The 12,021-nt window shown below is 46.7% G+C and overlaps 2 protein-coding genes across 4 annotated transcripts in view; one reads left to right on the forward strand and one right to left on the reverse strand.

The window, feature by feature from the left end:
• The window catches only part of LOC101174245 (protocadherin Fat 4), a 242,581-nt gene that overhangs the window by 19,073 nt on the left and 211,487 nt on the right, over nucleotides 1–12,021 (forward strand). The gene's annotated exons all lie outside the window — the stretch shown is intronic.
• Nucleotides 1,606–12,021, reverse strand: part of usp34 (ubiquitin specific peptidase 34) — a 49,631-nt gene continuing 39,215 nt past the window's right edge. For both annotated transcript variants that reach the window (XM_023954503.2, XM_023954496.2), the window contains exons 54-78: nucleotides 11,876–11,923; nucleotides 11,731–11,796; nucleotides 11,532–11,612; nucleotides 11,352–11,437; nucleotides 10,958–11,126; nucleotides 10,127–10,201; nucleotides 9,875–10,026; nucleotides 9,641–9,794; nucleotides 9,510–9,554; nucleotides 9,278–9,382; nucleotides 8,647–8,794; nucleotides 7,335–7,639; nucleotides 6,928–7,257; nucleotides 6,659–6,816; nucleotides 6,506–6,584; nucleotides 6,243–6,369; nucleotides 6,033–6,140; nucleotides 5,806–5,910; nucleotides 5,221–5,345; nucleotides 5,026–5,149; nucleotides 4,871–4,950; nucleotides 4,649–4,789; nucleotides 4,427–4,567; nucleotides 4,195–4,351; nucleotides 1,606–3,587 (exon numbers count right to left, since the gene is read on the reverse strand). In XM_023954503.2, the coding sequence (XP_023810271.1) occupies nucleotides 2,869–3,587; nucleotides 4,195–4,351; nucleotides 4,427–4,567; nucleotides 4,649–4,789; nucleotides 4,871–4,950; nucleotides 5,026–5,149; nucleotides 5,221–5,345; nucleotides 5,806–5,910; nucleotides 6,033–6,140; nucleotides 6,243–6,369; nucleotides 6,506–6,584; nucleotides 6,659–6,816; nucleotides 6,928–7,257; nucleotides 7,335–7,639; nucleotides 8,647–8,794; nucleotides 9,278–9,382; nucleotides 9,510–9,554; nucleotides 9,641–9,794; nucleotides 9,875–10,026; nucleotides 10,127–10,201; nucleotides 10,958–11,126; nucleotides 11,352–11,437; nucleotides 11,532–11,612; nucleotides 11,731–11,796; nucleotides 11,876–11,923 (3,828 nt within the window). In that variant the 3' untranslated portion in view covers nucleotides 1,606–2,868. The remainder of the gene's footprint in view (nucleotides 3,588–4,194; nucleotides 4,352–4,426; nucleotides 4,568–4,648; nucleotides 4,790–4,870; nucleotides 4,951–5,025; nucleotides 5,150–5,220; nucleotides 5,346–5,805; nucleotides 5,911–6,032; nucleotides 6,141–6,242; nucleotides 6,370–6,505; nucleotides 6,585–6,658; nucleotides 6,817–6,927; nucleotides 7,258–7,334; nucleotides 7,640–8,646; nucleotides 8,795–9,277; nucleotides 9,383–9,509; nucleotides 9,555–9,640; nucleotides 9,795–9,874; nucleotides 10,027–10,126; nucleotides 10,202–10,957; nucleotides 11,127–11,351; nucleotides 11,438–11,531; nucleotides 11,613–11,730; nucleotides 11,797–11,875; nucleotides 11,924–12,021) is intronic.

Below are 12,021 nucleotides of genomic sequence, written 5' to 3' on the forward strand. Positions count from 1 at the left end.
AAACAAAATTTACTGACTTTGTAATGAAAGTAACAAAGAGGAAAAAACGATTTTAAAAAGATCATTTAACTAAAAAAAAAAACTATTTTTACATTTTGTAATTTAAAATTTGCATATTGTAAAAATGTCAGAAGTGATCCTCTGTCCAGACAAACAATCTTTGGAAGTTAAAAAAACAGAATTAAAAAGAACAGCTGTATCAGATTAAAAATATCAGTTTAAACTGGCAGAATTAGGCCTGAACATGAAGTTTCTGCTTCATGGGACATTTTCAAGGATGTGATCAGGAGAAAGAGCTTTTAAGTTTATGAAACTGGAACTTAACTGGAACTTACCAACATCTGGTGAAGCCGGTAAACCAGAATCCTGTCTGGACAGTTGCTCCAAAGTCTCAGACAAATTCACAACAGCCGTGGTGCTGCGGGACTCCACTATTACCTGTTAAACAAAAACAGGTTTGAAACTCTGTCTTCCCAACAGGAAGAAAACGTTCCTCCCATTTGGGATACTGGGAAAAGCTGCAGGGGCCACATGGAATAATTGTATAATACATCAAGGCACGAACAGGCTTTCTTGAATGTGTACGTACCCTCAACTGGACCTTTAAACCTCCCGTTCTCCAGAAGAACGGCGAGCTCCACGGATGGCCAATCAGGAACCAAATGCTTCGGCACACCTGGAGACTTCAGACAAGCTCCCAACCAGAGCGTAACAGATCAAGGACGACCCTTTGACTGTATATGAGACCTGGACCGAGTGAGTGTAGAAAATGGTTCATTGCCAGCTCCAACCAAATAAAGTCAATTCAGACGGCCAAACCCCAACCACGTGAAAGTGGCCTCAGGAGAATCTGTCAGTCAAATGTGATGGATGTTGGACATGAGACCACCTACTTTTATCGATGCATCTGAATGATCAGTACTACAGATAAAATATCATGGATTTTCCAGAACATGGAAAAGAAAAAAGTGTCAATGCAAGAATAGTCAGTCTGACCAACAGAATGACTGAGTTACAGCTGTTTATTTCTCCATAGACCTCTATGGGATTTTGGCTTGTTGGATGCAGCAGGTACTTCCTGTTTGGAACGCCACTCAGTCCAGTTCCCATTTACAATCAATGGGATGACCATGGCTGCACTCCACAGCACAAAGAGGAGCCATAAAAACATGCAGGAACTGAAATGAGGAGCACAGACAGCTGACCTGAATCTAAAATGCGAGTTCTCTGTCATCATGGAAATGAGGGGCAACTTGGAGGACAAACCTCCAAATGAAAATACGTTCTTACCTCGTTGTAGAAGGTTTCAGTCATACTGCAGCTAAATAGTGAAACTAGCATTTACACTTTACCCCCCCCCCCCCCCCCCTTATACAGCCACTTTAAGTGAGGTTACATTTTCTAAAGGAGAAACTAGAAAAAATGAATAGAGTCAAAATCTCCTAAGAAACTAAAATAATAATAATAATAATCCACTAACAAAACCAAACCACACACGCAAGGGCTATTCAAAGGAAGCTTTGAAATTATGGGATTTTCACGTTTCTACACAAAACTTTTTGAGCGATCACTGCAAATGTTCACACACGCCACACCACTCGCAGATTTTTTTAGGTGAGTATTGTGAAACTTTAATACATGAATCCCTGGCTCAAGCTGAAAGAAATAATATAGCATACAAATACATTTTTTAAATAATGTGGATGTGGTTAACAAAAAAAAAAAAAAAATCTCAGTTGCCAAGGAAATCCATAAATTCCCTTTTGCAGAATCTTCCAAAAAAAAAAAAAAAATTAAATAGACCTGTTTGTTACTCTTAGCCCAACCAAAAACATAAAACTGTTGCTATGGAGACCAACCCTACAGAAAAGTTTAAAGGGTGGCGGCAAAGGTGGGGCTGGCATCTGTGGGCCCTACAGCATCCCTCGCTGCATCCATTTTATTTATTTCAGTTTTAAATAAAAAACAAAACAAAAGACTTTTTTTAGTTTTGTAACCCTTCATATTAAAACTGCTTTTATTAGTCATTTTTGTTAAAATAAAGTCAAAAGAATCATCAGAACACAGCAGAAGCAGCCAAAAAATAAACATTATGGAATGTAGTTCAGTAAAGAAAATAAAAGCTCCAGCTGGTCCAACATGAGGGGCTTTATTTTAACCACAGTCAAATAAAGCACCGCTTTTATATAATTATAGATTTATATATATTTATATAAAGATAATTATATATTTTTTCTAAAGTTTTTCATATACACCTTCAGGCAATGACTAGAGAGGATTCTTTACAGAATCAAGTTCTTTGTGGTTCTCTTAATTTACAGGTAAACTTGGTTTCTGGATAATTAAACCACAGAAAAACTCAAGGCAACTTTCTTTTGCCTCGTTCTTAAAGTACAAAACTGGCACAGAGGACGACCGTTTTTATACACAGTAAAAATGCAATAAAATTAAATTACATAGGAGACAAAAGTCGTGTAAACCTTTCCCCGTTACAGCAAACCTCAAACAAATAAAATCACTTTCCAAACAAACTCAATCCAGTATAAAACACGCACACGAAAGCCTTCGGGGTTTTTTTCTTTTTTTTTTTTTTTGCCCTTGAAAAAATGTGCTGCAGCTCGTTTTCTTTTTTTTTCTCTCGACTTTGTTTTAATTTCTTCGTTCGACGTGGAGTTGGCTTTGCGTGGAGTTGATTTGATCGGAGCGGGACGACACGGCGAGTCACTGAAGCTGAACGGACCGGCGGGAACGTCGGCGGAAGGCAACGGACTGCAGCACGGAAACGGCGGCGGAACCAAATGAAAAGTTGGAGTTGGGCTGGGGGGGGGGGGCAAGTTCTGATCACATGTTGGCTGTGCGCTGATGATGTCATGAAGAGGGCGGACCTTTTGTAGAGAGCTTGGTAACTATGGCGATGGCCGCGTCCACAGTCCTGTACAGCATGTCCAGCATGTCAGGTGTGTCGCTGCTCATCTGTGCGGAGGAGGCGTGGCTACTGCAGCTTTCTGGCCCCTCCCCTACTAGTCCCATAGCTGATGGGAGAGTGGTCTCCTCCAGCTGTGGGGGAGCAGGGCTGATTCCAGCCTGTGAGCCTGCCTCCTTTTCTTTCTCCTCGTCAGCGGAGGTCGAAGTCCCTGCCCCCTTCTTCGCCTCCTCCCCGTGCTCCTCAGCTGTTCCTACATGGCGCTGAGGCTCCGGCTCCTCCCCCTGGACAAATCCTTCCCCAGCCTCCTGCATCAGAGAGGAAGAGGAGGATGAGAACGAGGAGGAGGACGATGAGGAGGCCTCCATCTTCTCCTCTTTAGGTGAGGAGTCTAGATTTCCAGAGGTGGCCGGGTTGGAGTCAGGGGAGGGGGGGTCCTGCTCAGTGCCAGGGTCTATCAGGGAGGAGGAGTCTCGTGTCTCTGTGTCAGAGGTGCTGGTGGGTGTCAGCGCCTCCTGGTGGTCGGCTTTTGCGTCGCCGCAGGTGGGAAGAGCCGAGGAGGAAGAGGTGGAGGCGACGCAGAGCGGAGCGGCTCCATCAGCAGCTGCGTCGTCATCGCTGCTCATCCTCCGCCGCTTCACCGGCGTGGCGCCCTCGTCCTCAGCTGACACACAAAATAGCATCACAGGTGAAAGGGGGAACCGTCACGCGGCAGCAGGAGGTCAACAGATGCTCAGCAAGTGAGTCGGTGTGTGTTCGAGCACTCCCCTGTCTGTTAATGCTAGTTAGTACATGTGTGTGAGTTTGTGTAAGTGCGTCCTACCATGTGTGAACAAATGAGAACGTGTGATAGTGTGTGCGATTGTGTGTTAGCTCTCATAGCACCGTGTAGTGTCCGACAGTGCATGTTACTGCAAGTTAGTGTGTCAGCACACGTCAGAGCATAAGAACGTGTGAGTGTGTTAGCGTGTGCAATTATGTTAGAGTGCATGTAAATAAGTGTTAGCATGTGAGTGCGTGTAAGAATATGTGCAAATGTGTGTTGGCGCGCAGAAGAGCATGTCAGCACATATTAGTGTGCGTTAGCATGCGTTAATGCGGGTTAGCTCTAAAGTGCGTATTAGTGCATGTGAGTGCGTTAACATGTGCGAGTACGTGAGTGCATGTTAGTGCACACCAGTGTGCACGTTACTGTACGTAAATGCGCAGTAGTGTGCGTTAAAGCACATTTGTGTGCGTCAGTGTGCACTCAGCAGCAGCAGTTGCCGTACCTTTGGACTTGTGGTCTTTGACCTCCAGTTCTAAAGTGCTGCGCTGCTGAATGCAGAGGCGACAGCGAGTCAGCAGCTCCTGCAGCGCCGGACTCAGAGCCGGATCGACGGCCTGAGGCGGCTGGACCGACAGCAGCAGCACCAGCGCCCGCAGGTCCTGATGGGAACAGATAAACAGTTCAGGCGCGGCGGGCAGCTGGAGCACGTTCCGTGTGTGCGTTTGTGCTCGTACGGCGTTGAGGAGGCTGCTGGTCTTGTTGAGCTCTGCATGGTGAGCGGCCAGCTCAGGCTGGAGGTTGCTCTGCTCGCTCAGAAGGTTCGTCACCAGAACGCCGATCAGGTTGGAGGAGCTGGGACTCGACAGCACCTGGACCTACAGAAAACACAACAACGTTCCTGTAGGTTCAGTATGAAGGAGTTTCCCTTTTGGTTCATCAGAGTTTTGGGTTGTTACTTTGTGCATGAAGCAGGTGAGGAAGGAATAGGCCACATTATTGTTGAGGAACGTCCTCTCATCCATCAGGATACACTTGATGTACTCGCTGAAGGCCGGATCTTCACACAGCAGCTTTACGCAGGTTTTTGCCATCGCAGACTTAAAAATCAATAGAAACCGTGAATCTTTATTAGCACAAGTCTTTGAATCAAGCCGGCGAGAGCAGCGACTGTGTCGTACCGATGACTGACAGAGCTCCGTCCACAGTTTGGGGAAGAGCGAGAGATGAAGAGGAAGTCCTTCGTATGCGATCAGCACACCTGAGGGGAAGAGGGACAGCATGGCAGTGACTCTGAACGCGTCTGCAGGTGGAACTGCATCCGTCTGACACATACTCAGTTTGACGAGCGTGTCGGTGAACTTCTCGCAGTTGATGGCCACGCGGCACAGCAGGTGGATGAACTGGTGGTAGGACAGGAAGTAGTCCAGCAGCATCCGGTCGTACGCCTCGTCTTTTCCCTGACGAGCACAATCCAGGTCACCGCTGAGCTCCGTGAAAGGTTGGATGGCACATGGGCGACCGCTCTTACCTTACTGCTCTCCACCAGAGAGGGCAGCAGACACATGTTGAGCTCCGGTCTCGGAGGTCGGATGTTGTTTTTGGCTCCCATCAGTTTGATGTTCTCTCTGCAGGGCAGGTAGGGCCCGAAGGACACTGGAAACACAAATAGCATTGAAACTCCAATGAAAATGGTGTTTTCAACATGTTCTTGTTTTTCAGCAACAGGATTCAAACTGTTTTTTCTGTGTTTAATCTTGTTTCTGTTTAAACAAAGTTACTTTCCTTCCCGTGGAGCCCAAACACAAATGCTATTGGGAATCTGCTTTCAGTGATAATCAAAAAGGAAAAAAAAAATGAAACATGTTGTACTTTGATGAAAAGTTCCTGTTTTCTTTGCTGCTTGACTATATTTCATTTGGAGTTCCTTAGACTGTTAGGTATTTTCTCAACACAAACAGCCAGAAATTTAATACATTTTGCATTTAATCAATTTACATTTACCTTTAATAGATCTAAGTTTTACGTTTGTGTTGGTTTTTGGATCAGTTTCAGACGGACCCATCCCTAAGTCTGAAGCAAAAACCACGGAAAAGGTCAGGTGGAGACGACTCACTGGGAATGTTGCTGTGATGGTAGGTGCAGTGGTTGTGCTGCAGGAACGGGACGAGGGTGTGCAGGAAGTCGTGTGGACTCAGAAGAACCAGCTCCTTCAGGACGTCTGCAAAAAGGCGGAGAAACGTGTAAAAGCAGCAGCTGGACTTCAGATCCCTGTTGCATTAAAGGAAAACCTCCGTGTGCTGCATATCTGGGAGTTTTGGAGTTAAAAAGTGTCAACGTTACCCAGGCAGGCGTTGCGCAGCTCTGGAGGACTGTAGGAGTTGAGGAGTGTGAGGAGCTTGTGTGCAAAGTCGATCCTCTCCTGCCACTGAATCAGAGCCTGCTTCACGTCTGAGGTGAGGAGTTGAAAGGAGCGTTCAGAGCAGAGGAGGAAAATCCCAGCTTTGCAGCTGGATTCTGCATTCAGGGTCATGGGAGAGGGCGGGCTCTGACCTTTGCGCTGCAGGTACGGCCGCGTGGATTTCAGGACGGACAGGAAGATGGAGAGCAGCTCCACCAGGTCTCCGGTGACGTGACAGGCAGTCGCTTCGTGGTACATCATGTGCAGAGTGTTGAAGCTCTGCAGAGACACAGACTGACCGTCACCATCTGCTCTCCATAGTCATGTTGTTTGATTTAATTCAGTTTTAGGTTCAAAAAATAAATAAAGTGACTTAAATCACAGGCTCTTCTTTCTACAGTGACCCTGAACGCACCTCCGTCATGAGAATGAGCCCTCTGTTGAAGACCACCAGCAGCCGGTCCTCGTCGTTCTCCAGCAGAACTCTGAAGGCACTGAGGGCGACAGAGGAGAAAATGATCGCACCGCGGACTCCAGCCGCGTCCGGACAGGCCTTTCAGGGGCTGACCTGATGAGCGTGGTCCAGCAGGAGCGGCCGTCCAGGCAGCGCAGGTAGCAGCTGATGGTGGTTTTCTTGAACTGCTTGATGTCCTCCAGCTCCTCCTCCCTCATGTCGGGACGCTGCGCCACGAACAGCTGCATCAAGTTAAAGAGCTCCTCCACCGCCTGGAAGCAGATCAAACAAATCTTTACTTTGGGCGTTTTTTAAGACAGTCCCTGGAGCTCCAGTCCCGAATCATCAGGTCTGTGCCACGGGGCTGAAGCTTGGACCCTCACCCCTGGATACTGGCTGGCGTGTGGGGTCAGGTTTTTGAAGGCCCACTGGATGTTTTGGTGTGACGCCAGCTGGCGGGTGAACGCGGGCGACTGCTCGCAGCACAAGCGCAGGATGCCGTAGTAAGCCGGCAGCATGCCGCGGTTAAAGAGCACCACCTCCTGGTCGTCGTGATCGGCCAGGATGTAGTTGAAGGCGATGTTCTTGGTCACCACGGGGTTCTGCACCACCAGCCGGACGTTCTCAGGACAGTCCACACACACGTTGTACCAGAAGGACAGCAGCGCCTGCTTGTTGTGGTTGGTGGCGATGGCGGGCTCGGACAGTTTGGGCTGCAGGAAAACGAGACCAAACTTTTTTTCATCTGTCATCATGTGAACATTAACCGAAATCTACCAAAACCACAAACCTGGAAAAGGTTCCAGAGATCCATGAAGTATCCCGAGAACATGAGCTTCTCCGTCTTGGAGATGAGGCAGTATGTCATGAAGCTGAAGTACTGCATGAGCTTGGTGGTGCCGTGAACGCTGGCGTCCACGTACAGCTTGGCGCGGCCCAGCAAACCCAGGAGCAGGTTGTAGACCTGATGGAGAACAACCGTGGTGTCGGGCGACAGCGGCAGCTCACGCGTCGGCAGGTGGAGGGAGCGCGTGGAGCGAAACATCTGACGGAAGGAGTTGCTGGGTATGAGGGAGACCAGGAGGTACGCCGCCGCTGGAGGAAAGAAAACCGATGAAACATCAGAGCCCATCCATGTCTCCAATCCTCTAAAGCTAACCATTTCATATTACTGGTCACCTTGGAGCCACACCAAAATTGAAAAATTGAAATGAAAAAAATTTCTTCCCAAACTAACTTTCCAGTGATGCTTGAGGAGTTAGGAAGCGATGGATCGAAATCCCTGGAAGGAGTTTAAATTGTAGCCGGTGTAAAAGGTGATTTATTTATTTACTTTTTAATTAAAGATGGTAGCTTCTTCCCGAGGTCAAAGGTCAACAGAACATCGGTTGTGGTTGCAGACTTAACCTGGGTTGTGTAATATCGTGCAGTTCCAACAAAAGTTTTCTTTTTTTTGATATATTGTGGAAAAATGTTAGTCAACTTTCGCACTTCACAACAAGCCCAGCTGTAGGTCCTGTGGCCATCCCATAATACTTTTAAAACGTCCTTTGGATGATCTTGACAAGTGTTTTGCTTTCATTTGTAGATTTAGAAATTTGTCTTTGAGCCTCTGAAGAGATTTTTGCGCCAATCATTTTGTTGATGGTTTCTCCTGCTGTGATGTCATCATTTTCTATTTGGGGGGGCAATCAATATGGCCCAAATTTATTTTTCACCGGGCACTAAGTGCGTGCAAACTTTGGTGAGTGTTTGAGTATGAAACAGAGATCAAATTCTTGCTCAAGTAGTAAGAAAGAAGAAATTGTGAAACCGATCCGATCCTTGCAGTCCAGGACTGCTGTGGGACAGAATTAAAGAAACACATAACATACACACTCAAACTACTCAGAATAAGAATTAACTAAAAGTTTAACACTTTCTTTCTAGAAAACAGCATTTTTGGAAATTTTAAGCACTGAAACACAACACTGCATGTGTCCCATCAAGTCATTCTTTACCTTTAGACTACAAAAAAAAGGTTTTTACTAATAAAGCACATTTATGTATGATATGAGAAGTGAATTTAACATTCGGGATGAAATGAGTAGGCGGAGCCTCACATGTGCGGACTCGTGGGTAATTGTGCGCCAGCAGGAAGCGTTCCACCCAGTTCTCCATGTTCTGCAGAACCCAGCTGTGAGCCAGCTTGTTTCGGGGAGTTTGGACGGCCAGCCAGTCCAGACACTGGGACGGGTTGTATTCGATCACCTGAGGAGAACGAAGCACAGACGTCTGATCTATACTTCATCCGTATACAGTCTTTATTTTGTTAGTCTTTTGGGCTTCTCAGCTTTACACATTTTCTAACTATAAATATGACATTTTTAGCCTAAATCTAAAAATCTGTTTCGTTTTCGAGAACATAGTTTCTGCACAGTTCGTTAGAAATTCACCTCCACGATGTGAATGGGACTGTTGGTGCAGAGCAACCCCGCCCCACTTCCCCTCTCTACTGCTGAGAACTCAGAGCAGGGAGCTTGTTGCAGCAAATTTTCTACAATGTAAAACTGCATTTTTCTTTGTCAGCTCATGACCCAGAACGACTTGAATACAGAATTACCAAAAGAGATGCTACGTTAACACAACCACATCATGATTTTCATCAGAGTGGGTCTTTAAACTAAGCCATACATGCATGTTAATAACGAGGATTTCATGTAGGAGTTATTTTGTGTCATCCTGAACATTTACCTCCCAGATTCTCTGGAGGATGTAGGAGGCGAACGAAGGCATCCCCGGAGGTCCTCCTGCAAACTCCATCAGCATCGTCAGCAGTTTGAAGAAAGGATTCGCCGCCTGAAGGAAGAAATGAAATAAAACCATCAAAAGCTGATCCAGAGGAGGAAAATGTTCCAGAACAGGGTTAGAAGGTCTAAACTGGAGGTGGATCAGCAGGAGGATAAGCTGGTGTTTTGTTTCGTACCTCAGGTGTGAGCTTTGCAATGGAGGTGAAAAGCATGGAAACAATCTGTGAAGACAGTGAAGACAGTTCAATACTACGAGCGAAACGTCTCAGATGTTCCTCCTTTCATGAGACCAAACCCTTTAACCTACGTGTTCGGCCAGCCGGTTGTTATAGCGACAGAGGCTGAAGATGAGGTTGCAGGTCTGCCGGATGTTGATGCCGTCTCGGATGTGCTGGAAGAGGAACGGGAAACCCTTCCCTCCGGTCAGGGCGGCCATGTCGCTCTGGGACAGAGTCAGGTGCCTGGGCAGAGAGGGCAGGGAGTGAGGGGTGCCTGCAGGGGGGCTCCAACAGAAAACATCAGTCACAGGAGAGCCCCGCACCTCTCGGAGCGAGACTGCTCCACCAGCAGAGCGATGAGGGCAATCATCTTCTCCAGAGCTGCGGGGCGGTACTTCTCCTCCGCCAGAGACAAGATGTCCTCCTCCTCGTCCTCCTCCTCTGCCTCCTCCTCTGACAGCACCTCCACCTGAGGCTGGGAGGACAATCGGCATTTATTGTGCATCTTTCCTTAGAGCTACACTGAAAAATCATTTAGAGGAGGAATTATGAGGGTCTCTTGTGTGGAAACGTACATTTTCTGGGCCTTTGGTTCCCATGTAGAAATGCACCATGATGGAGATGGCTTGCAGCGAGAGCAAGAACTGACTCTGGACCAAAAAAAAGGACAAAAATTCATCATAAACTCAAAATAAGTAGCTAAAGAACAGGCATATCTTGATTCAAAGTGGTTTCAACAGTCATTAAAGTCCCACTCCAATCATCTTTTGACTTATTGTAAGAAAGTTCCCAGCAGTCTTTTCATTGTAATCATGTCATTTTAAGCTAAAATCTAAAAAGGTTTCATTTTCTAGGACATAGTTTCTGCAGAGCGGCAGGAGTTCATTAGAATTTCACCCGAGTTACGGGCTGAACCGTTGGTGCGGAGAAACCCAATCCCCTCTCCCTGTTGCTGAGAGCTCTCTGTTTGCCAACCACTCTCCCGGCAGCTTACAGCCCCCCACACCCCCAACCCAACGAGCACTATTGGAGCCATCCAGCCGTACATTTTGGAGCCAGCTTCCAGCTCAGACGAGGAAAACAAAGGTGTACATGGATCCTCTGCCTGCAAGGGGATGCATCAGAAAGGGGCGGAGCAGGGAGCTTGTGGTCCCGCCCAGCGGATGTTCTACGTCACTAATGAGCGGTTTTTTTTTTTTAACAGCTTTTTTGTGTCTGCTCCTTATTCAAAACTATTTGAGTAAAGAAATTCTCAGAAATGCAATTTTAAGCCTGATTTTCTTAATTTACGTATACCATCATTAAAAAAATTCCACAAGAAAATGTACAATTTCCATCCGAGTGGGTCTTTAAATTGCTGTTTTCCACAATTTCCCTCCAGAGTGGGCGCTGTTACTCAGACAAACCTCCTCTTCTCCCATCTTGGCGAACTCGTAGAGGAAGGCGAAGTACTCGGTCAGGTGCTTGCTGTGCGGCTTCACGCCGTGCTCCATGATGGACAGCAGCGTCTTAACGAAGCGAGTGACGCAGGATCGACTCCCAATATCCTCCACCGGGCCGTCCATGTCGTCGGAACTGCAAACAGCAGGGAAGATTAATAATCCAGAAACTTCCTCCCGATGCCTCCTAAATACTTTTTTGGAGCCACACATCTTTCTCAGAGCCTCGTAGCCGCGTCACGTTCAGATGAAGTTTTCTGTGGCTGTCAAAATTCACAAGCACTAAGGTTTGTGCCGCACATTTCCGCAGTCAACAATAAGACCCTTCACAGCAGAAAAGAGCCAAAACCCTCAGACCTACCCGTCCTCCATGCCGGGCTGTAGGTACAGGTGAGCGTGAACCGGACGCAGCCTCTGGATGACATGAATGCACAACCTCTGGAACATCTGGAGGAGGAAGAAGGAGGACGACGTTTTTAACCAGGAAACCGCAAATAAAACATCCTCATAGAACTACTAATGATAACAAGAATGAACTAACCTGTCTAACAATCTGGTTGGGACACTTGATGAGGATCTGCATTGGCCACCAGTTGTCATCAGCCATTCGATCCAAAAACCACTGAAAGAAGAGCAGGTTTTCTCCGATTACTTCCTAAACTTAATCCCCTCACTTCCTAATTATTTGAAAAACAACCCAACTGAAGCAGTAAAAGCAGTTAAACTGTGAAAGCTCAGACCTCGCAGGCGGCCTGGCTGTTGTTGAACTGTTTGGTGAGAAGCTCAATCCACTGCAGCATGGTGGGCTGGAGACAGAAGAGGAAGGAGGGAGGAGTCATTTCGTCTCACATAACTACAGGTGCAACAGCAAAGAGAGGATTTTACCTTTTCTTTGGAGTGAATGAAAGTCTCCAGTACAAAAGATGTGCTGAGCTGCAGAAAAAAACAGAACATAAAAGTAAATTTTACAGCTGATGTGCAACGATAAGAGAAGGAAAAATAGCAAAAAATGTTAGAATCTACAGAGTTAT

This window comes from Oryzias latipes, chromosome 1, assembly GCF_053564925.1.
Source record: "Oryzias latipes strain Hd-rR chromosome 1, Olatipes_Hd-rR_3.1".
NCBI classification, from domain to species: Eukaryota; Metazoa; Chordata; class Actinopteri; order Beloniformes; family Adrianichthyidae; genus Oryzias; species Oryzias latipes.